The 25574-nt window shown below is 39.0% G+C and overlaps 2 protein-coding genes across 6 annotated transcripts in view; one reads left to right on the top strand and one right to left on the bottom strand.

Annotated features, from left to right (window-relative positions):
• The window catches only part of brsk2a (BR serine/threonine kinase 2a), a 433387-nt gene that overhangs the window by 29108 nt on the left and 378705 nt on the right, over positions 1 to 25574 (bottom strand). For all 5 annotated transcript variants that reach the window (XM_052465216.1, XM_052465218.1, XM_052465220.1 and 2 more), the window contains exon 13: positions 10073 to 10133. In XM_052465216.1, the coding sequence (XP_052321176.1) occupies positions 10073 to 10133 (61 nt within the window). The remainder of the gene's footprint in view (positions 1 to 10072; positions 10134 to 25574) is intronic.
• On the top strand, positions 1441 to 3201 carry LOC127908179 (putative nuclease HARBI1). The gene is made up of 2 exons (XM_052465227.1): positions 1441 to 1625; positions 1720 to 3201. Exons 1-2 carry the CDS (start codon positions 1514 to 1516, stop codon positions 2088 to 2090), a joined length of 483 nt encoding a protein of 160 aa, XP_052321187.1. The 5' UTR covers positions 1441 to 1513; the 3' UTR covers positions 2091 to 3201.

The following is a 25574-nucleotide window of genomic DNA, read 5'->3' as shown; positions in this document are numbered from 1 at the left end:
TAAATGATGGATGGTCAGTCCTTGCATTCATAGGTCTGACTATGAATTCAAGAGTGGTTACATTTCTCCAGCCCAGTCCCTCAGCTTTTTACTGAAACAGGCGGGGAAAACGTTTTGCTATTGTTTCAACTGCTGGGGCCTGTTGCACAAAAGTAGAATTAAGACATCCGGGATAAATGACTAAGCTGAGCTCAATGAAGCCAAAACATGTGCGTCCAGGCTTAATTGGTTGCACAAAGACCAAGCCAGGATGAGCAGACACGGATTCATTAAGCCAGGTGAAACCAATCCTGGATAGGTGCGCGCTCACGGCTCACTCAAATAGACCCCGCCACAGATCACAGATTAACTGATTTACCATGGCAACTAGAGCCGCGTACTTTTCCCCCGTCGGAAGCACAAATCCTCATGGAGGCATACGAGGAGGTAAAAGATATAATTAAGAAGAAAGGCAACACCGCCACAGTGATAAAGCAAAGAGAAAAAGCGTGGCAAAGTATTGCAGACCGCCTGAATGCGTAAGTAGTGCACAATTACACACTCACCGCTCCGCTGAAACATCACAATTACAATTCAAATATTTAATTCACATCTCCAAAAACGCAGTTGTACTGTAATTATGAAACGGTTAAATTTTTAATTGAAATGCACTGCAGATATGAGTGAAATTGTGTAAAGTAAGTCCATCACACTGTATAAAGCTATGATAAATTATTATTAAAGCCTTACATTATTGTTTAACGTTACTACACTCAGTACGGTTTAATCTTAGCCGTTGTACTCTGCTTCTTATGTTGTCCGCCGTTTTTTTGTGTTTCTCCTGCTTTCATTAATGTAAAGCTGCTTTGACAGAATGAAACAATTGTGAAAAGTGCTATATAAATAAAATTTAATTGAATAAATAGATGAGCTATAATAATAATCACTTTAATTTATATAGCGCCTTTCAAAGGACCCAAGGTCGGTTGCTCACTGCACTGCAAAAATGTCTTTCTTACTTAGTATTTTTGTCTTGTTTTCAGTAAAAAAAAAAAAAATATCTAAAAAACATCTTGAATATTTTCTTGAGCAAAATTACCTAGGAAAATAAGCAAAAAAATCTGCCAGTGAAACGAGAACTTTTCTAAAATTAAGTGTTTATGGAAAAAGTAAACTTATTTCAAGATAATTTTTATTATATTGACAGATTTTTTATTTGCTTGTTTTAAGCACACATTTACTTAAAGTTTATATTTTTTGTCTAAACTATACTTATTTTGCTAGGTCATTTAGCAAATCAAGAAAATACATCTTTATTTAAGTTTTTTTTTTTGTTGATATTTTTACTGAAAACAAGACAAAAATACCAAGTAATTTTTTGCAGTGTGACTCCATTAAATGTGTGTGTGTGTGTAGATTAAACATGAACGGGCCAAAACGGACATGGCAGCAGGTCAAAATCAAATACAAGAACATTCTGCATTGCCAGTGATGTGCATTGATTGGTGTAATATTCCTCATCTTATGATTTCAGATGGTCTGCAATGCTGACTGTGTGATCAGCAATGTTGTGGCAAAATGGCCTGGCTCAGTCCATGACTCCAGAATCTTTCGGGCCTCTGAAATCTATCAGTGCCTATCACAAGGTAAGCAACACAACCCCTATTTATAACCATCATGGCTGTGTCAAGAATATCACTGTGTTTATGAGGTAGTAATGATGAGATTTTGTGTTGACAGGTGAATTCTCTGGTGTGTTGCTGGGAGACAGGGGGTATGGCTGCCAGCCTTTTCTCCTGACACCTTTCACAGACCCCCAGGAAGCACAGCAGGCCTACAACCATGCCCATGCCAGGACCAGGGCCAGAGTTGAAATGACCTTTGGCCTCCTGAAGGCACGCTTTCACTGCCTTCACAAATTAAGGGTCAGCCCTGTTAGGGCATGTGATATTACTGTGGCTTGTGCTGTCCTCCACAATGTGGCCTGCCTGAGGAAGGAGAGGGCCCCCAGAGTGCCACCAGCCATGGACTGGGACAATCCGGCAATCTTCCCTGATGACGACAGTGGTCGGCTGCTGAGGGACCAATATGTGTTGAATTATTTTAGTTAGTATGTGTGCTTTCAATTTTGGTTAAATATGTCCTGCGGTGGCAGAGGAATTTGTTTTTTTTTGGGTTCGTTTTTTACGAATTTGGCCTCTTATGATGTTTGTGCGGTATACTGTGTGTAATACAAGGCTGCAGGGAGGCTACTGCATCCATTCATTTGTCTGTTCAGTTGATGTGTATGGATTTGTCCTGCATTTATTTTAGTGTGCAGACATGCAGGGTGTGTTATATACAGACCTTTGAATGTGTATGTATCATTTTGTATAATATGCTTGGATTCTGTGCTTTCCATCTTGTAGAGTCACTGTGACTTCAGTTTCGAAAGGAGCTGATGGTTTACCTGCTTTGTTTTGTCCTTATTCAATAAAGGAACATAATGTTACACATTGTGTTTTTATATTCATATGGAATGTGTATTTGTTTATATGACAGAGTACTAGGGCCACACTGAAGAAAAAGGATAAAGTCATAAATTTATGAGGCTGGTTCTTTCTGCAGAAAAGCTACATATTGTTTTTACAGTTTTGATACTTATGACAATGTGATACTTAATATTCTGGCACATCAGCATGTCTTTGTTTATGAAACCATACTGAAGTACAATTTCACGAAATGCCCCGCATCTGTCATTTTAACAACTGTCCTCCTTTAAAACAACTGGTTACAATATTATGACTTGTCTTTTTTTTTTTCCTCTGTGGCCCTAATATTCTATCATTTTATATATAGTCTATGGGAAACTGTAAATTATCTAATGATAGCAACATCTAAAAATCATTTTTTATCCAAAATCATTGAAATTAATGATCACAAACGTTTAAATAATGACAGTGGGTCTAGTTATATGTGATAACAATGTATAGTGAGCAGTGAAATAACTATTGGTTTCCATTTGTGGTGACTGCTGACTGACATTAGGGATGAGATTAAATAGATCCTGGAATTTAGCCTGGTCTGGAGCAGGCTAGCTCCACAGAATAAATCTCCATGGTAATTTATACCATAACATATCCTCCTGCCCCCTATCCATCTTTAGTGCAACCGGATTACGGATCAATTGAGCCAGGATCACCAAGATATCCTGGCTTAATCCCTTATCCTAGTTTTGTGCAACAGGCCCCCGGTTTGCTGCTTTTTTAAACTTTTTAAAACACTTCATAGTTATTATGAGTGCACCACTTCTTCTGATTATGTGGTAACAAACAATCTCAAGTGAGACACAAACCACGTTTCCATCCACAGTTTTAATCTGAATAAAGTCATACTGTATAAAATAAAATCATGACAGCGATGATGGAAACAGGAAGTTTTGGTAAAATGTTATAATTGCAGACAAATCATTTGTTTGTTTGACGTGGTGGGATCTCTTTTTGTGTCTGTAAAATGCATTATGCGAGAAATGGCAATGGAAACGACTTTATGGGCAAATATTGATATAATAACCTTCATGTTAAAGTAAACTTGGAGCCACACAATGATATGGTTTGTGGTCCTCCCACTACGACTCGGGAAATCATGCAGTTTTTTAGGGTACGTATTAAATACAGTGCTTTCGGGAAGTGTTCAGACCCCTTGACTTTTCCACATTTTGGTACATTACAGTCTTAATTGTCAAATTGATCTACACATCAATCTACACACAATACCCCCTAACGACAAAGCAAAAACATGTTTTTAGAAATTGTTGCTAATTTATGAAAAAGAAAACTGAAATATAACATTTACATAAGTATTTACACCCTTTACTCAGTACTTTGTTGAAGCACCTTTGGCAGCAAATACAGCATCAAGCACATTTGCTATTAAACACAGTTTTTGTGACAAAACTATCAGTAGAGTTGAAAGTGCGATGGGAAACACATTGAACTTTTGATTTTTATTCGGTACCTAAAAACTGTGTGCACCACATCGTCAGGCACTGATTTTAATCTGCAACAAGTCAGTTTGGTGGAAACATACCACTGGTGGGAAAATGTGCATATTGTCTTTTTGCACATTTTTAAATATTCGCATGAAAATGTCACCAATTGGGTGGAAACCTAGCTACAGAGGTGAAAACTCATGGAGAAATAGCTTCTAAGTGTCTCTCTTAATATTAAAAAAACGGTTTATTTATAGAGTACATTGCTTACGCTGGATGTATTTCAAAGTGCTTAACAAAATAGAATAATAAAAGTTGAGAAAGTTAATAATAAAAGTTTTCTAAATGAGATGAATCAAAAGAGTAAAACAATTATAAAACAGAGAAAAAGCAAAATAAATACAAGTAAATAAGATATATAGAATGGGATAAAATAGATAGTATGACTAAAAGCACCCTAAGTAAAAGCTAAAAAGGTGTCTTTGTGTAATTACATTTATTTTGTGAAATTGCTGTATTTAATTCATATTCTGTTCATATACAGCAATTTCTATGAATTACTTCACACATTGGGCTGCCACTCAGAAGAAGAAGAAGATTTCTTTCCAAATGGTAACACTTTACTTGACACCAAGTGTCATAACACATAACTTGTCATAACCTGTCATAATATGGTCATAATACTATCATGACACAAATATTTAGATATGTTGGGACATATATTGCATTATTTTATGGCTGGTTATGACACCTACCGGTACATAAAAGTGTCAAATGCCACAAAACCTACCATGGTAGTTATTTTTTGGCTGTTATGACACCTACATAAGAGTGTCAAAACCCACAAATCGTTCCAGACATGGCAAAACATTCCATTACACCATAGCCTACTTGTCAACAGTACGTTTATGACATAACACTTTCTGAAATTGACCATGTTAAATTATCATTGTAATTACGCACACATTGATGTCAGACATGCACCTCCCCAATGCTGTCATAAATGGAACTTTCTTAGTCCAATTAAAATGGCACAGGATGGTTATAATGCTTCTTGACAGTGTCATAAAGTGCATTTTCTTAGTCCAAGTGACACAAGATGGCCATAATGCTTTTTGACAGTGTCATAAAGTGTATTTTCTGCAAGTTATTTAAATTATGATTTTTAAAAATCATGACAAAAAAATTCCAACAACAGCAAAAGGGAATTTTTTTTTATTTTGAATGAATGTAGGTGTCATAATCAGCCATAGAATTATGCAATATATGTCACAACAGGTGACAGGTCAGCTGTTATGAAATATTAGAACATGGTTATGACCATATTATGGTTATGATGTTATGATGCTGGTGTCATGTAAATTATTACCAACATTTCTTTACAAAAAGGTACATAACTACAAATTATTTGATCATTAGGAACATATGATAAAGTTCCAGTAATAATAAATTCAATAAACAGTCTATATAAAAAAAAAGAAGTGGGCCTCCCCCCAACCTCCCATCCTATCCCATTCCCCCAACCCCACCCAGCCAACATGTCTTGACAAACCAGTGCACCTGGCACTACTACCATACCCCGTTGAAAGGCACTCAAATATTTTGCCTTGACCATTCACCTTCTGAAGGGCACACATACACAATCCGTGTCTCAATTGTTGAAAGGATTAACATTCCTTCTTTAACCCGTCTCCTCCCCTTCATCTACACTGATTGAAGTGGATTTAACAAGTGACATCAATAAGGGATCATAGCTTTCCCCTGGATTCACCTAGTCAGTCTATGTCATGGAAAGAGCAGGTGTCCTTTATGCAATTTTTGTTGTTGTTTTGGCTCTGTACTCCAGCACTGTGGATTTGAAATGATACAATGATTGTGAAGTTATAGTGCAGACTGTCAGCTTTAATTTAAGGGTATTTTCATAGATATTAGGTGAACAGTTTAGAAATCACTTTTTGTACACATTTTAGGGGACCAAAAGTATTCAGACAAATGCACTTATATGTGTATTAAAGTTGTCAAAAGTTTAGTATTTGGTACAATATTACTAGCACGCAATGATTATGTCATGCTTGCAAATTTACAAACTTGTTCAAATCAAAATCAAATCAAATCAAATCAAATCAAATGTATTTATATAGCCCTTCGTACATCAGCTGATATCTCAAAGTGCTGTACAGAAAGCATTTGCTGTTTGTTTTAGGTGTCTTTCAGATTACGTTGTGCCCAATAGAAATGAATGATAAATAATATATTGTGTCATTTTAGAGTCACTTTTATTGTAAATAAGAACATAATATGTCGCTCAACACATTAATGTGGATGCTACCACGATTATGGATAATCCTGAATGAATTGTGAACAATGATGAGTGAGAAAGTTTCAGACACACAAATATCATACCCCCAAGACATTTGTTAATTTTGTCATGGGTCGCCTACCTTGCCACATACATTTTGAAATCGCACTATGAATATAATAATCCCAATCGCCTGAAGGGGGAACCATGGGAAGCATTGACCTTCAGAAATTCAGCCATGGCAATATATACATGTCGACAATAGATATTCTGACGGTAAAAGGATGTTATTACATCTACTGAAGTCAGATTTAATTGATTTGAGCTTTCTGTTAATGTTTCTGGCAACGGTTTTATCTAAGGAAGGAAATATATCTACTAATATATCTAAAAAGACAAAACAGAAAATAATTCTGATAAAACTGCAGTTCCTCACAATATAATGACAGGTCTTATTAATAAATATTGTTGTAAAATATAGACCAGTTCTATTAGACATTAAAATTAATTGTGGTAACACTTGACACCCAGTGTCATAACAATGTTCCTGCATTCATCCCAGACATCAGCAACAGATCATTAGGGTAGGTGCATGTCTGACATCAATGTGTGTACACTTACAATTATAATTTAATAAATGTAAAATGAATATAACATAAACATACTGTTGACACGTAGGCAATGGTGCAATGGAATGTTTTGCCGAGTGTGGTAGGTTTTGTGGGTTTATACACAATATATGTCACAACAGATCTAAATACATATGCCATGACAGTGTTATGGCCATATTATAACAGGTTATGTCAGCTGTTATGACATATTATGGCATGGTTATGACTATGTCACAAAGTGTTATGACGCTGGGTGTCAAGTAAAGTGTTACCGAAATCGAGCAGTGATAGAAACACCAGGTAAGTGGAGATGGGAGTCATGAGAGGCAGAAGGGTTGATTTGGTTACATAAATTGTATATCTTGAGATGAAGCTCTCTGCTGTGGAGCTTTGCAACTCTTTCAGGGTTATCTTTGGTTGCTTCTCTGATTAATGCCCTCCTTGCCTGGTCCGTGAGTCTTGGCAAGTTTGTTGTCGTGCCATATTCTTTCAGTTTTTTAATAATGGATTTAATGGTGCTCCATAGGAAGATCTAAGTTTAGGATATTTTTTTATAACCCAACCCTGATCTGTACTTCTCCACAACTATGTCCCTGACCTGTTTGGATTGCTCCTTGCTCTTCATGGTGCCTCTTGCTTGGTGGTGTTGCAGACTCCGGGGCCTTTCAGAACAGGTATATGAGATCATGTGACAGATCACGTCACACTTAAATAAAGTCCACCTGTGTGCAATCTAACTAATTATGTGACTTCTGACAGTAATTTGTTGCACCAGATCTTATTTAGAGGCTTCATAGCAAAGGGGTGAATACATATGCACGCACAACTTTTCCGCTTTTTATTTTGTATACGTTTTTGAAACAAGTTATTTTTTAAATTTCACTTCACCAATTTGGACTATTTTGTTTATGTCATGACATGAAATCCAAATAAAAATCTATTTAAATTACAGGTTGTAATGCAACAAAATAGGAAAAACGCCAAGGGGATGTACACTTTTGCAAGGCACTGTAGGTGAGAGGGAACTAGTCTGCAATTATCTCTGAACCTCTGTGTGGCTTTCTCACATATAACAACACATAAATAATATTTAAATAATATATAAATAATACATATTTATTATTATTATTATTATTTATGATATATTTATTTTATAATGATGATATATTTATTATGTATTATATATAAATAATATATTAAATAATAAAATAGAATGATGAAGTTGGAAAACATTATCCTAAATAAAATGAATACATTTAATGAATACCATTGGTGTTTAATGAGGAGTTCAGCATTAAAACCTGTTAGGGCTAGGGGGCAGCATTTTCACTTTGGATGAATTGCGTGCCCATAGTGAACTGCATCCTAGTCTGTCCTAGATGCTAATATATGCATATTACTATTACCATTGGATAGAAAACACTCTGAAGTTTCTAAAACTGTTTGAATTATGTCTGTGAGTATAACAGAACAGTAAGTGGGGAAATAAACAGTAACTGTGAGTATAACAGTTGGGGCTGGTCGAATTTCAGGTCATCGCCTATTCACATCCAAACGAGATATGGATATGTTCGCACTTCCTACACCTTCCACTGGATGTCAACAGTCAGTAGAACATGGAATGAAGCCTCTAGTGTGATGTATGACCGGATGGGAGGGGAATGAGTCACTGGTCTGTCAGAATGCCAGTTCTTGGTTGCGCACATCGCCTGCGTTCCATGACTCTGCAGACAAAAACGAATGCTCCGGTTGGAACGTTATTGGATATATATGAAAATAACATCCTGAAGATTGATTCTCTACTTAGTTTAACCAGTTTATTCGACCTGGAATATAACTTTTTGAAGTTTTCGTCCAAGTTCGCCTGGACCAGCGCCAGCTTTTGGACATGTGAACTAACCGTGCTAGCAAAAGCAGCTAATTGGACACTAGTAATGGACATTATGGAACAAAACAAACAATTTATTGTGGAACTAGGACTCCTTGCACTGCATTCTGATGAAAGATCATCAAAGGTAAGGGAATATTTATGATGTAATTTCGTATTTCTGTTGACTACAGCACGGCGGAGAAATATTGTTACGTCTTAGCGCTGTTTTAGATTATTGCATGATATGCTTTTTTCGTAACGTTTTTAAAAAATCTGACACAGCAGCTGCATTAAGAGCCAGTGTATCTTTAATTATATGTAAAACATGTATCTTTCGCCAAAGTTTATGATGAGTATTTCTGTTATCTGGCGTAGCTCTCTGTAATTACTCCGGGTATTTTGGAGGCATTTCTGAACATGGCATCAATGTAAACCGAGATTTGTGGATATAAATATGCATATTATCGAACAAAACATAAATGTATTGTGTAACATGATGTCATATGAGTGTCATCGGATGAAGATTATCAAAGGTTAGTGATTAATTTAATCTCTAATTCTGCTTTTGTGACTATCTTTGGCTGGGAAAATGGCTATGTGTTTTTTTGGATTTGGTGGTGATCTAACGTAAATATATGTTGTGTTTTCGCTGTAAAACATTTTAAATATCGGACACGATGGGTAGATTAACAAGATGTTTATCTTTCATTTGCTGTATTGGACTTGTCAATATGTGAAAGTGAAATATTTCAAAAAAATATTTTTGAATATCCCGCACTGCCTTTTCAGCGGAATGTTGAGTGGGTGGCGCTAGCGGAACCCCTAGCCATAAAAAGTTTTAAATTTCCCCAATAAAGATAATGTACACACTTTTTTTCATTTTACGATGTCAATTATGTCTTTATTGTAAATGTTTTGCTGCCAAATTGGTGACAGTTGTGAAAAAAGTCAACAGTTGGAAGAGTTGCAGAGTTAATCGAACCCCTGCCACCTGAGACATAATGTGGTCCAGGGGCTGCAGCACTACCACTAGACCAGCCTCTGGCACATGCATTAGTAGGGGCACTATCATTTTTCTTCTATGTTGTATGACTAACGCCTAAGTAATTCCAGTGTAGATCCTATATTTGTTTCAGGCCAAGCTCCTATCCTCAGTATCCTGGTCAGGAGCATCTAGCTACGCTGACTGTGTTTGTCTCATGTGATGACATAAAAACAAATACCAATCAAGGCATAGACAGGCAGCAGGTTTAAGGGTGGCCTGTGTGATGCCTGAGGGAAAACACAAGGGTCCTGATAAAGAGGGTGAGGTGGGTGGGGGAGGATTGGGGATAGGTACTTACCCGTGGGCTGCTGAGAGGGCTAGTGGAGAGACCGGAAGATGCTCCACTTATGGACCTTGACCTGTGGAAGACACACACATGCACGAACACGCAGACACACACACAACAAATTCTCAGTGTTAAGAGAGAAAGAAACATGGGAAACGACAGCGTTTGAGGTGAGAGGGTAAGGAGTTGGCAAAAGCATTACATGAGACTAACCACTACAGCTAGGATGCTACAAAGCTCTCTAGAAGCATTGAGCTATTCAAACAGGTTCACACCAGGACATTCATAGAATGTTACATTGAATGTGAACTTCACTCAAATGTAACATTCAACTTTTGACGTAAATTAGACATTTGCAGAAAAACATTCCCCACATATCTTGAGTTTAATTATTAGTGTGCTTTCCAAAAACAAAAACACCCTGGAAATCTGACATTTATCTTGAATGTATCCCCTATGTATTTACTGTTTGACCAATCAAACAAATCAAAGCTGTTTTTAATATTGTTTCTCTCTGTGGCAGTGAAAAGGTTGCTGGGGCACAAATGAAGTAAAGCTCATCTATTCATTTGGTTTCTATGTGTCTTGTTTTTGTTATTTCAAAAAATTCCAGCAGATGACATCAATAACCTGTGCTCCAAAATGAACAATCACAGGACAATCTGTCTCCATCACACACGACTATATCAACTCCCAGACAGCACAGCTGTTCATGTTCTGCCAGAAGAATGTCTGTCTCCTTTATTTGTCTCTCCCTCTGTTTCGCTCTTTTGATTTGATATCTCACTCATTTGTTTTTCTCCCACTATCTATCTCTCTCTATTCCTTTCCGCCCTCTCCTTTTTCTAATTTTCCTCACCTTCCCTCCTTTTCAGCCTCATCAGTTAGTTTAGACAAAAATCTACACACCACTGGTAGGATCAAGGGTTGTGGAGGGGAGAAGACATTTCCAATGGAACCTTTTGACATTTGAGGACTGGAGCTGAACCAAAGAAATTGAGGAAAAGGAGACTGCTGGGTCCTCAGATCCTCAAAAGGTTCTACAGCTGCACAATCGAGAGCATCCTGACTTGTTGCATCACTGCCTGGTATGGCAACTGCTCAGCGTCTGACCGCAAGGCACTACAAAGAGTAGTGCGTACGGCCCAGTACATCACAGGGGCCAAACATCTTGCCATCCAAATCAAATCAAATTTTATTTGTCACATACACATGGTTAGCAGATGTTAATGCGAGTGTAGCGAAATGCTTGTGCTTCTAGTTCCGACAAAGCAGTAATAACCAATAAGTAATCTAACTAACAATTCCAAAACTACCATCTTATTTATACACACAAGTGTAGGGGGATAAAGAATATGTACATAAAGATATATGAATGAGTGATGGTACAGAGCGGCATAGGCAAGATACAGTAGATGGTATCGAGTACATTATATACATATGAGATGAGTATGTAAACAAAGTGGCATAGTTAAAGTGGCTAGTGATACATGTATTACATAAAGATGCAGTAGATGATATAGAGTACAGTATATACGTATACATATGAGATGAATAATGTAGGGTATGTAAACATTATATTAGGTAGCATTGTTTAAAGTGGCTAGTGATATATTTTACATAATTTCCCATCAATTCCCATTATTAAAGTGGCTGGAGTTGAGTCAGTGTGTTGGCAGCAGCCACTCAATGTTAGTGGTGGCTGTTTAACAGTCTGATGGCCTTGAGATAGAAGCTGTTTTTCAGTCTGGATGATAACGGATGATAACAGGGTAAACAGGCAGTGGCTCGGGTGGTTGTTGTCCTTGATGATCTTTATGGCCTTCCTCGTGTGGTGTAGGTGTCCTGGAGGGCAGGTAGTTTGCCCCCGGTGATGCGTTGTGCAGACCTCACTACCCTCTTGAGAGCCTTACGTTTGTGGGCGGAGCAGTGCCGTACCAGGCGGTGATACAGCCCGCCAGGATTCTCTCGATTGTGCATCTGTAAAAGTTTGTGAGTGCTTTTGGTGACAAGCCGAATTTCTTCAGCCTCCTGAGGTTGAAGAGGCGCTGCTGCGCCTTCTTCACGATGCTGTCTGTGTGGGTGGACCAATTCAGTTTGTCTGTGATGTGTATGCCGAGGAACTTAAAACTTGCTACCCTCTCCACTACTGTTCCATCGATGTGGATAGGGGGGTCCCATCCGGGACCTCTATACCAGGCGGTGTCAGAGTAAGGCTATAAAAATTGTCAAAGACTCCAGCCACCCTAGTCATAGACTGTTCTCTCTGCTACAGCACGGCAAGCAGTACCAGAGGACCAAATTAAGATCCAAGAGGCTTCTTAACAGCTTCTACCCCCCAAGTCATAAGAGTCCTGAACATCTAACCAAATGGCTACCCTGACTATTTGCATTGCCCCCCCCCCTTCTTTTTACACTGATGCTACTCTCTGTTATTATCTATGCATATGTCACTTTAATAACTCTACCCACATGTATATATTACCTCAATTACCTCGACTAACCGGTGCCACGCACATTGACTCTGTACCGGTACCCCCTGTACATAGCCTCGCTATTGTTAAAACAAACATTTGTGTGTGTCTGAGTGTATTTCTGTGTATGGGTGGGTGGGGATGACACCTTGTCAGTTAAGATGCCCTTTTCTGCTTTATTCAAACAGATGACCCTGACAGTTCCAACCATCTACATATTAATACAAAACAGTTTACTGAAATATTAGCTTTTGTCCAATAAAATCCAAAAAAAGACAGGACATTGTAAATCTAATTTGACCTATGCACCAACAAGGCTTTTCAGCATCAGCAGCTGGACTACTGCTAGAGTACTGTACCTTTATTGATCTACTGTACCTCAACATCAGATGTACTCACATTGGATGGGATGATTAGGATTCAAACCTCTCGAACAGCCTAATGCATACTCTTAGAGTACGTTTACCCAATTGATGTACTTTAATGAAAATGTGCTTTTTCATGTAAGAAATCATTTCCATTCCACAAATGTATTTAAAACGTTATTGAGAGGTTATCCCGGACACAGATTAAGCCCAAAATTACTTCTGGTCGTACACTAGGTGTAATGTGTGTCGGGGGAAACCGCTCCTTACCGCTACATTTGACCTAGCCTTATACATAAGCTTTTTTTAAGATGGGAAATGGACAAGGTAAACAACCATTCAAAAGTTTAAGGCCACTTAGAAATGTCCATGTTTTTTTGTTTTTTTTTGTCCATTAAAATAACATCAAATTGATCAGAAATACAGTGTAGACATTGTTAATGTTGTAAATGACTATCGTAGCTGGAAATGGTTGCTTTTTTATGGAATATCTACATAGGCGTACAGAGGCCCATTATCAGCAACCATCCCTCTTGTGTTCGCTAATCCAAGTTTACCATTTTAAGGCTAATTCATTAGCACAGCTGAAACTGTTGTCCCGATTAAAGAAGCAAATAAACAGGCCTTCTTTAGACTAGTTGAGTATCTGAAGCATCAGCATTTGTGGGTTTAATTACAGGCTCAAAATGGCCAGAAACAAAGGAACTTTCTTCTGAAACTCGTCAGTCTATTCTTGTTCTGAGAAATGGCCAAGAAACTGAAGATCTCGTACAACACTGTGTACGACTCCCTTCACAGAACAGCTCAAACTGTCTCTAACCAGAATAGAAAAAGGAGTGGGAGGCCCCGGTGCACAACTGAGCAAGAGGACAAGTACATTAGAGTGTCACAAGTCCGCAAATGACACCTTCATTAAATAATACCCGCAAAACATGAGTCTCAAAGTCAACAGTGAAGAGGCGACTCCGGGATGCTGGCCTTCTAGACAGAGTTCCTCTGTCCAGTGTCTGTGTTCTTTTGCACATCTTAATCTTTTCCTTGTAATGGCCAGTTTGAAATATGGCATTTTTTCCCAACTCTGCCTTGAGGGCCAGCATCCCGGAGTCGCCTCTTCACTCTAGTCTAAAGAAGGCCAGTTGTATTGCTTCTTTAATCAGCTCAACAGTTTTCAACTGTGCTAACATAATTGTAAAATAGTTTTCTAATGATCAATTAGTCTTTTAAAATGATAAACTTTGATTAGCTAACACAGCGTGCCATTGGGACACAGGAGTGATGGTTGCTGATAATGGGCCTCTGTACGCCTATGTAGATATTCCGTAACAATCTGCCGTTTACAACTACAATAGTCATTTACAACATTAACAATGTCTACACTGTATTTCTGATCAATTTGATGTTATTTTAAATGGACAAGAAAATGTGCTTTTCTTTCAAAAACAAGGACAATTCTAAGTGACCCCAAACTTTTGAACAGTAGTGTAGTTGACAGCTTTTCAACATATTTCGAAGCTATACATGGTTTATGTTCCTGTTATAAACAATGGAGTAATGCAACCTTATATTTTGTGTTATGATAGGGTAAGACATTTACACTATGCCCAAAACATTTATAAAGTATAGTATTTAAAGGGTCAATCTGTAATTGCTTCATACATTTTTTTACTTTTCAAATATTTACACACACCCGTTGATTCTTGAAGTTATAACTTCTATAATAATTGCCTCATGTGCTTAGTCCAATTGTCATACCCAATCAGAACCCAAAATATTTACTTGATCAACTCAATTGTTTGTAAACAATGTCATTTTTAAGAAGAAAAAAGTTAGCCTCTGGACATGGTCCAAATATTTATTTTGTTTCCAGAGTGCTTATGAATTTGAGAGTGGTAACATTTCCTCACCCCCAATTCTTCAGATTTTTACCAAAACAGTGGTGGGTGTGGCTTTGTTGTTTGAACTGCAGATTGCCCCTTTAAGAACCAATTTGCAAATGTTAAGATTAGGATCATTGCAGATTCCCTAATGGCAGATATGCATTTTACATGAAAAAAAAACAAGTTTACATTAACAAGTACATTAATTGGGTAAACGTACTCTAAGAGTATGCATTAGGCTGTTTGAGAGGTTTGAATCCTAATCAACCCATCCAATGTGAGTACATCTGTTGTTGAGGTACAGTAGATCAATAAAGCTACAGTACTCTAGTAGTGGTCAAGCTGCTGATGCTAAAATGCCTTGTTAGTGCTAAACTCAAATCAGCTTAGAATTTCCTGTCTTTCTTGGCTTCAGACAAATGCACATTTTTCACTTAAAACATAGTTTTCTGTTAATTTCCACGTTTTTTCCCCGGAAGGTCTAATAATAGCACATAACCTGTCAGCACAAGTTCATGTGCACTAGAACAATTTGAAATGGAATGATACAACAAGGTTGTCAATGGCAGCCGAAAGTGGTTGGTTTTCAAAATGGTACACCTCATAGTCGTTAATAGGGCTCTTTTTTTAATTTTCTTAGTAGTACATAATTAGGTTGAGTTTTTGTTCATGTTTTTTATTTGTATTAATTTAGTCTGTAAGCTGTGATAGACTACACACTCCAGTACAGTAGGTGTTGGCATGCACCTCTAACGTTTCTTTACGGACCACCATGATATCTTAGAAGAAGAAGACCAGGAGCAGTTTTTCATAATATGCGAGTGACAACATTGGAGTATGGATGACGCCTGACCTGGAATGGGAAGCTAACTAAAGTTGGCTAGATTTGATAAAAGACTGACTAGATCTAGCTTGCTTCATAGTATACCACTCTGGTGACACACATTGAGTCACACACTGTGACACACACACCAACCCCCATTCCCTTGTAAATCTCTCTCCATTAGTCTAATGTCTGAGATGCCAGTGAGATGTTCAACTACGAGACGTAAAGGAGTCAACTCCACCTATGGTTGCCTCTCCATGTACACGTGAGTATCCTCCACTCGGCTCTTCAATGTCTCCTCAATGTCTTATGCAGTATTTTCCTCGACAAGTACACCATTACCAACCAGAATACCTGTATTTATACTGATTACTTACTGATAATACAATGTCAATTTTCACTCTTTCCCATCTTCAGAGCATGCGGAAAGTATTCTGACCCCTTCACTTTTCCCTCATCAATCTGCACACAATAGCCCATAATGACAAAGCAATAACAGTTAAAAAAAAAAAGTTTGCTAATTTATAATAAAAAAAAATGAAATATCACATTTACATAAGTATTCAGACCCTTTGCTCAGTACTTTGTTGAAGCTCCGTCGGCAGCGACTACAGCCTTGAGTCTTCTTTGGTATGATGATATTAGCTTGGCACACCTGTATTTGGGGAGTTTCTCCCATTCTTCTCTGCACATCCTCTCAAGCTCTGTCAGGTTGGATGGGGAGTGTCGCTGCAAACCTATTTTCATGTCTCTCCAGAGATGTTCGATTGCATCCAATTCCGGGCTCTGGCTGGGCCACTTAAGGACATTCAGAGACTTGTCCCGAAGCCTCTCCTGTGTTATTTTTGGCTGTGTTCTTCGGGTCGTTGTTCTGTTGGATGGTGAGCCTTTGCCCCATTCTGAGGGCCTGAGCTCTCTGAACCAGGTTGTCATCAAGGATCTCTCTGTACTTTGCTCTGTTCTTCTTTCCCTCGATCCTGACAAGTCTCCTAGTCCCTGATGCTGCCATCACCATGATTCACCGTAGGGGTGGTTCTAGATTTCTTCCAGACGTGACTCTTGGCTTTCAGGCCAAAGAGTTCAATCTTGGTTTCATCAGACGAGAGAATCTTATTTCTTGTGGTCTGAGTCCTTTGGACGCCTTTTGGTAAAATCCAAGCGGGATGTCATGTGCCTTTTATTGAGGAGTGGCTTCTGTCTGGCCACTCTACCATAAGGCCTGAATGGTGGAGTGCTGCAGAGATGGGAGAACCTTTCAAAAGGAGAACCATCTCCACAGAGGAACATTGGAGCTCTGTCAGAGTGACCATTGGGTTCTTGGTCACCTTCCTGACCAAGGCCCTTCCTCAGATCTGTGCCTTGACACAATCCTGTTTCAGAGCTCTACGGACAATTCCTTCGACCTCATGGCTTGGTTTTTCCTCTGACATGCAATGTCAACTGTGGGACCTAATATAGACAGGTATGAGCCTTTCCAAATCATGTCAAATAAATTGAATTTACCACAGGTGGACTCCAATCAAGTTGTAAAAACATCTCAAGGATTATCATTGGAAACAGGCTGCACCTGTCTGTGCTCAAATTTCATACTCATAGTAAAGTGTCTGAATACGTATGTAAATAAGTTATATTCTTTATTTGTTATACATTTTCAATCATTTCAACAACAAAAAAACAGTTTTCACTTTGTCATTATGGGGTAATGTGTGTAGATTGATGAGGAAAATGTTTTACTTAATACATTTTAGAATAAGGCTGTAACGTAACAAAATGTAGAAAAGGTCAAGGGGCCTGAGTACTTTCCGAGCGTACTGTATAAAAATGATCATAAAATAACCAACAAACATTAACTCTTGAACCAGTCAAGCTAGACAGACCAAACCAACTTTTTCATGTTCAGGCTATTCTAACTTCAAATTCATAAACTTTTTCTTTTGTTCCTCAAAACCAAAAATGTCACTCAAACAGAAGCGGAAACTAAAAAAAGAGACCCTGATCAACAACAAAAAGTAAACAAGTGAGGTTTTTGGAGGGGTTCTGAAAGACACTTTGGGGTTTTCCAAAGAAAGTTCACTATGAACAAAACCCACACCAAACTTAAAGACAGAAAGCAAACTACGAATGTGGGCAAATACAAAATCGGATAAAGGATTGTTCGTCTAGAAAGAAAAATATGGAGAGATAAAAAAAAGCTGCTAACCCTACTCATCTATCTAGACAACTAGAGCACTGGTATAGTGGGGAGATGTGTTGGGTCATTGTTTAGTTTAGTTTAGTTTATTTTTACAGGGACAGTGCACATTAATCAACGTTTCAGTAAAAGTGCCGGTTTTAGCCAGCCGGCTAATTTTCAACCACAGTCCCTGGGCAGGTTATTAAAAACAATTACAATATAGACAATAGCACCATAGAACAAGCAAGACAGAGCAACATAGGACAAGCAAGACATAGCATACAGACAGAGCAACATAGAACAAAAAGCAGTAAGACAAAATTCATAAAAGCAACAAAGTGTTTCCACACCTCACAAGCTACAGACAACATGGAAAGCGGCAACACACAGCTAGGGACCATGTTCACAAATCTGACTGACCTTTAGCCATGTCTTCAAGCATTTTGTGAAAGTGTGATATGTGGTGCAGTTATGTGTGTCTGATGGCAGTGTATTCCAGACATGGGAAGCTCTCACAGAGAATGCAGATTTACTAAAGGTGCTTTTCCTTAGGGAAAACTATACAGTCACCTCTCATGGCAGACCTTGTGGATCTGCTGCCATATGTCTGGGTTTTCTGTTTAACAAAAATATTGAGTGGAGGGGGAGCCAGGGCATTAAGGATCTTGAATACAAGACATGCGTCGGTGTATTGCACAAGATTTTCCCAACTCAAGAGCTCATGCTTTCTAAGGATGTGACAATGATGATGGCTATTGGGCTTCCTATAAAGCACTTTGAGAGCCTGTTTGTAGACAGACTGAATTGTCCTTCTACAGATGCACAATCAAGAGCATCCTGTCAGGCTGTATCACCGCCTGGTACGGCAACTGCTCCGCCCACAACCGTAAGGCTCTCCAGAGGGTAGTGAGGTCTGCACAACGCATCACCGGGGGCAAACTACCTGCCCTCCAGGACACCTACACCACCCGATGTCACAGGAAAGCCATAAAGATCATCAAGGACAACAACCACCCGAGCCACTGCCTGTTCACCCCGCTATCATCCAGAAGGCGAGGTCAGTACAGGTGCATCAAAGCAGGGGCCGAGAGACTGAAAAACAGCTTCTATCTCAAGGCCATCACTGTCAAACAGCCTCCACTAACATTGAGTTGCTGCTGCCAACACACTGACTCAACTCCAGCCACTTTAATAATGGGAATTGATGGAAATTGAAGTAAAATATATTACTAGCCACTTTAAACAATGCTACTTAATATAATGTTTACATACCCTACATTACTCATCTCATATGTATATGTATATACTGTACTCTATATCATCTACTGCATCTTTATGTAATACGTGTATCACTAGCCACTTTAAACTATGCCACTTTGTTTACAAACACCTACATTACTCATCTCATATGAATATACTGTACTCGATACCATCTACTGCATCTTGCCTATGCCGTTCTGTACCATCACTCATTAGGTACATATTCTTTATCCCTTCACACTTGTGTGTATAAGATAGTCGTTTTGAAATTGTTAGGTTAGATTACTTGTTGGCTATTACTGCATTGTCGGAACTAGAAGCACAAGCATTTCGCTACACTCGCATTAACATCTGCTAACCATGTGTATGTGACAAATACATTTGATTGATTTGGAACTAGTATAAATTAGCATAAAATGACTCACAACCAGTAACTCTTGAACTATTCAAGCTAGAGACACCAAACCAACTACCACATGTTCAGGTTATTTCAATTTCCATTTCTTTAATCAACTATAACCATATACAGTGGCTTGTGAAAGCATTCACCCCCTTGGCATGTCTCTTATTTTGTTGCCTTACAACCTGGAATTAAAATAGATTTTTTGGGGGGGTTTGTATTTGTATTTTATTTATTTTTACCTTTATTTAATTAGGCAAGTCAGTTAAGAACAAATTCTTATTTTCAATGACGGCCTAGGAACAGTGGGTTAACTGCCCGTTCAGGGGCAGAACGACAGATTTGTACATTGTCAGCTGGGGGATTTGAACTTGCAACTTTTTTTGGCTACTAGTCCAATGCTCTAACCAATAGGCTACCCTGCCGATTTACACAACACGCACAACACTTTGAAGATGCAAAATATTTTTTATTGTGAAATTAAAACAGGAAATAAGACTAAAAACAGAAAACTTGAGCATGCATAACTATTCACCCCCCCAAAGTCAATACTTTGTTAGAGCCATGTTCTCGGGGTGTTGGGTTTGCGCTAGTCATAGCGTTTTCCTAAATTTTAGTCTCATCTGACCAGACTTCCATATGTTTGGGGAGTCTCCCAAATGCCTTTTGACGAACACCAAACGTGTTAGCTGATTTTGTTCTTTAAGCAATGGCTTTTTTTCTGGCCACTCTTCCGTAAAGCCCAGCTCTGTGGAGTGTACGGCTTAAAGTGGTCCTATGGACAGATACTCCAATCTCCACTGTGGGGCTTTGTAACTCCTTCAGGGTTATCTTGGGTCTCTTTGTTGCCTCTCTGATTAATGCCCTCCTTGCCTGGTCAGTGAATTTTGGTGGGTGGCCCTCTCTTGGCAGGTTTGTTGTGGTGTCATATGCTTTCCATTTTTTTATGATGGATTTAATGGTGCTCCGTGGGATGTTCAAAGTTTCTGATATTTTTTATAACCCAACCCTGATCTGTACTTCTTCACAACTTTGTCCCTGACCTATTTGGAGAGCTCCTTGGTCTTCAATGTGCCGCTTGCTTGGTGGTGCCCCTTGCTTTGTGGTGTTGCAGACTCTGGGCCTTTCAGAACAGGTGTATATATACTGAGATCATGTGACAGATCATGTGACACTTAGATTGCACACAGGTGGACTTTATTTAAAACATCTTAGATCTCCCCCCTACTTTGTGCAATTTCCACCTGAAGACATACCCAAATCTAACAGCCTGTAGCTCAGGCACAGAACCAAGGATATATGCATATTCTTGCTACCATTTGAAAGAAAACACTCTGAAGTTTGTGTAAATGTGAATTGAATGTAGGAGAATATAACACAATAGATCTGGTTTAGATAAAACAAGCTTAGTGATAAGCTTTGAGGGTGCTATGGTGTTGAACACTGACCTGTAGTCAATGAATAGCATTCATAATACTCAGGCTGTCCAGGTGTTACATCCAGTTCTGTACAAAAATATTTCCCGTTTGTTTGTGTGTGTGTTTGTCGGGGTAAAAACACATTCTGTAGCTAACCAATCTGTCATTTCCCAAATGGAAACAAAGGGCCCCTGTATGGAGAGTTAGGGCTTATACTGGAGAAAAAATGTGTGTGTGGCTGGGTTTGTATTAATACCTTGTCTGGGAAACTCCTCAAGTCCAAACTTTTCCCATACACTCTTTGTGGAGGTGTGTGTATGTGACAAATCGCTGCATCTGAGGTCCATCCAAAACATCCACAGGGGTGCAGTGGTGCACTGTGGGGGATGGAATGAGTACAAGAGGTTCTGGGAAGGGGGCATGGAGTCTTCAAAAACACAACCGAACCAAAGTAAATAGTCAGTGGTAATAGGACCAAAGGAGGTCTGAGACAAGGGGTCCGAAATATTGAGGGCTGTGTTTGTTTGTGTCTGTCTGTCGGCCTGCCTGTCAGTCTGTGTAGGTGTGCATGTGTGAGTGAGAGTTCGAGTTGAGGGGACTTGGGACCTCAAGGAAAATGGAAAAAGAGCCTTCTAGCTACCCTTTCTCTGTCTCATTCTCTCCTTATCTAGTAATTTTTCTCCATGACTCTGACACGGAGTGAATGCTAATATTCACTATTCACCCCAACAAACCTCCAAATGAACCAAGACATGGGTCATGTTCATTCTGCACCAAATGGAAGAAAACTGACAGAAACACTGAGGGACTTGGTGGATTTGTCCAACCAATAAGAAAAGTATGTTTTCATTCTCCTCTGCAAAATGTTGATAAGCATTTAAAGCATTGTGTGCCCTACTGAACAAGACCCAGGTCTATATGTGCTTGATGACACAGTTTGTTTTATTTGTGGTTACTTGTGTGTATATTCATATTAAGGGCACTTTAACATCAGTCCAACACACTCAATCGCCTCCCCAGAGCAATGTTATACATAAGAAACGGCGAAATGAAACAAAAAAAAAACATACATTTATATATTACAGGTGGATATTTTTCCCCATAGTATTAACAAGAGAGATGTACCTGTCCATAGTTGTTTATTAGGAAAGGGAATTGTACTTATAATCTCATGTTAAATATGATGTAAATAAATGTCTGTCATTGTTTTTTGTCGCTTCAATTTCCACCTAACCTTGCTGCATCCTCTTCCCTCTTCCCTACAAAAGGACCACATTGGAAATAAGCTTTTAAGCTATATTGTGTTATCCTTGATGATTTAAAAAAAAATGTATGTGGAGGTATCACCGGCTGAAGCTCCCTTTATGTATTCTCTTAAATTGTAATAAAGTCAATCAATCAATCAATCAACCTCTCCTCAATTTCTCCTCGCACACCTTCAGGATTAAGATGAAGCTGTGTTTTTGTGATTTTTTAAAGATTTTTCCAGCCCACTTTATTATATACAAGATGAATTGGTCATTCATGTAAGGAAAATATATATCCAGATCATACTAAAATATGTACCATATTATCTGCATGGTACAGCTACTGCAAATCATGTATTCCAAATCTACTCAAACAATATTCACAAAAGCTGAAAAATTATGATTCCCATTGCTGTGAAGATACAGTTTTGCCATCATTCTGTTGTGGAATTATTACATTTTATTACGTTGTATGATAACATTTGACCCCGATGTGTGTTACAATATTTGCCAATGAAAAATAAAAATAAAATAAAGTTTTTCAATTTTGGGGAACCAAACTAGACATAAAGACATAATGCTGGACAGTGACTGGGGTTTACATGTTTCGTCTATGTAGCTTGAGTTAAAATGCATTCCATTCCAAAATACGTATCTTTCCCTTCCGTCAGTGTACACGCCGAGATTGGCTTGTCATAATATATGTTTCAAAGCCAGTCTTCTTTCTGACACACTCTGATGTAAAGTTCTCCTGATTCTCAAAACTGTCGATAAAAGTTTGCTGCCGGGGAGAGATAAAGTTATGTTCACACACATGCACGCACGCACACGTTTGTGCACAAACTAACAACCACACACCTCCCCCAGCAGAGAATACTGTTCAATCAAGGATATGACAAAAAGCACAAGACATAGATAAACCAGAAACCCACACTGACTTCTCTCACCAACATCCTTCTCCCCATACACAGCTCAGCTTAGCTTCAGCCCTGTAATGCGTGCCATAAGGGGAGAAGGATGTACAGCTCGGTAGAGGGGTTCAATTTAAAAACAAATCAGCTTTGGGGCTGGTTTTGAAATCAAATGTTTTATTTATCTTCTATTTTACTAGTCAAGTCAGTTAAGAACAAATTCTTATTTACAATGACAGCCAACCGGTGAACAGTGGGTTAACTGCATTGTTCAGAGGTAGAACGACAGATTTTTACCTTGTCACCTCGGTGATTTGATCCGACCAAACCCTAACTCAGACGACACTGGGCCAATTGTGCGTCGCCCTATGGGACTCCTAATCACAGGTGGTTGTGATACAGCCTGGAGTTGAACTAGGGTCTGTAGTGACGCCTCTAACACAGAGATACAGTTGGCCTTAGACCGCTGCGCCAGTCGGGAGCCCAAATCAAGCAAAAGAGGTGTCTGGGGTAACTGCAACTCAACATAGCTGCTGGAACATGTCAACATAAATAGGCGTATCAACACAAGTGGGTGTACGGAAAGCGAACAGCTAATTGGGCAGATTTGTTACCATTTAAGAGCGTTTTTTTGTTCCACCTGCCGAGGATAGCGGGTTCAATCTCAGTGCTAGTCACTTGTTTTTTTCCTAAATTTTTTCTTCCTAGATCTGGCCACCCGGGCCAAACTGAGCAATTGGGGAGAAGTTCCTTGGTGAGGAAGGTGACCAAGAACCTGAGGGTCACTCTGACAGGGCTCTAGAGATCCTCTGTGGAGATGGGAGAACTTTCCAGAAGGACAACCATCTCTGCAGCACTCCACCAATCAGGCCTTTATGGCAGTGGCCAGACGGAAGCCACTCCTCATTAAAAGGCACATGACAGCCCACTTTCCAAAAGGAACCTAAAGACTCTCAGACCATGAGAAACAAGATTCTCTGGTCTGATGAAACCAAGATTTAACTCTTTGGCCTGAATGTCAAGTGTCACGTCTGGAGGAAACCTGGCACCATCCCAACGGTGAAGCATGGTGATGGCAGCATCATGCTATGGGATGTTTTTCAGCGGCAGGGACTGGGAGACTCGTCAGGATAAAGGTAAAGATGAGCGGAGCAAAGTACACAGAGATCCTTGGTGAAAACATGCTCCAGAATGCTCAGGACCTCAGACTGGGGCGAAGGTCCACCTTCCAACAGGACAACAACCCTAAGCACACTGCCAAGAGAACGCAGGAGTGGCTTGAGACACGTCTCAGAATGTCCTTGAGTGGCCCAGCAAGATCCCGGACTTTAAAACTAGTTAGGATAGGCGGGACGCAAATGTCTCAACTGGCCAATTGCCAGGGAAAATGCAGAGCGCCAGATTAAAATAAAATACTATAAAATTCAAACTTTCATTAAATCACACATGTAAGATACTCAATTAAAAGCTACACTCATTGTGAATCCAGCCAACGTGTCAGAATTTAAAAATGCTTTTCGGCGAAAGCATAAGAAGCTATTATCTGATAGCCTGCACCCATCTGCACCAGCAGTAAACAAAGGAGTTAGTATATTTCAACCCTGCAGGCGCTACACAAAACGCTAAAATAAAACATGAAACACGCATTACCTTTGACGAGCTTCTTTTGTTGGCACTCCAATATGTCCCATAAACATCGCAATTGGTCCTTTTGTTAGATTAATTCCGTCCATATATATCCAAAATGTCCATTTATAAAGCGCGTTTGATCCAGAAAAAAACAGCTTACAAAAAATGCAACGTCACTACAAAATATTTCAAAAGTTGCATATTAACTTTGTCAAAATATTTTTAAATGTTAATAATCAATCAAATTGTAGACGGGGCAAACTGTGTTCAATACAGGAAAGAAAACAAACCAGCACCACTTTTCACGTCTTAAGCAACTCACAAAAGTGTACCCAGTTCCGAGTTGGCCTACTTCTTCATTGCACAAAAGGAATAACCTCAACCAAATTCCAAAGACTGGTGACATCCAGTGGAAGCAGTAGGAACTGAAAACAAGTTACTATGAAATATCCCTTGGCAATAACAAGCTATGGGAACAGAGAGAGAAAAATAAAATAGAAATTCTGAACAGTTACTCCTCAGGGTTTTGCCTGCTACATAAATTCTGTTATCCTGTTAGAACTCTAGGGGCAGTATTTCATTTTTGGATAAAAAGACGTGCCCGTTTTTAGCGCGATATTTTGTCACGAAAAGATGCTCGACTATGCTTGGAATTGATAGTTTTGGAAAGAAGACACTCTGACGTTTCCAGAACTGCAAAGATTTTCACTGTGAGTGCCATAGAACAATATCTACAGGCAAAACCAAGATGTTTGAGTGACCAGGAAATCAACAGGATTTCTGAAGGCACGTTTTCCATGATCTCCTTATATGGCTGTGAATGGCACAGGAATCAACGGACACTTCCTATCGTTTCCCCCAGGTGTCTGCAGCATTGTGACGTATTTGTAGGCATATCATTGGAAGATTGGCCATAAGAGCCTACAATTACCAA

Source organism: Oncorhynchus keta, chromosome 17 (assembly GCF_023373465.1).
Source record: "Oncorhynchus keta strain PuntledgeMale-10-30-2019 chromosome 17, Oket_V2, whole genome shotgun sequence".
In the NCBI taxonomy this organism is placed as follows: domain Eukaryota; kingdom Metazoa; phylum Chordata; class Actinopteri; order Salmoniformes; family Salmonidae; genus Oncorhynchus; species Oncorhynchus keta.
Note: the sequence above shows the minus strand (reverse complement) of the source record. Positions and strands in the feature narration are given on the sequence as shown.

What these genes read in the sequence shown, in the direction of transcription:
- LOC127908179 (XM_052465227.1), top strand. Translation starts at nt 1,514, where the DNA reads ATGGTCTGCAATGCTGACTGTGTGATCAGCAATGTTGTGGCAAAATGG. An exon ending in CTATCAGTGCCTATCACAAG is followed by an intron (nt 1,626 to 1,719) that starts GTAAGCAACACA and finishes TTGTGTTGACAG; the next exon opens with GTGAATTCTCTGGTGTGTTG.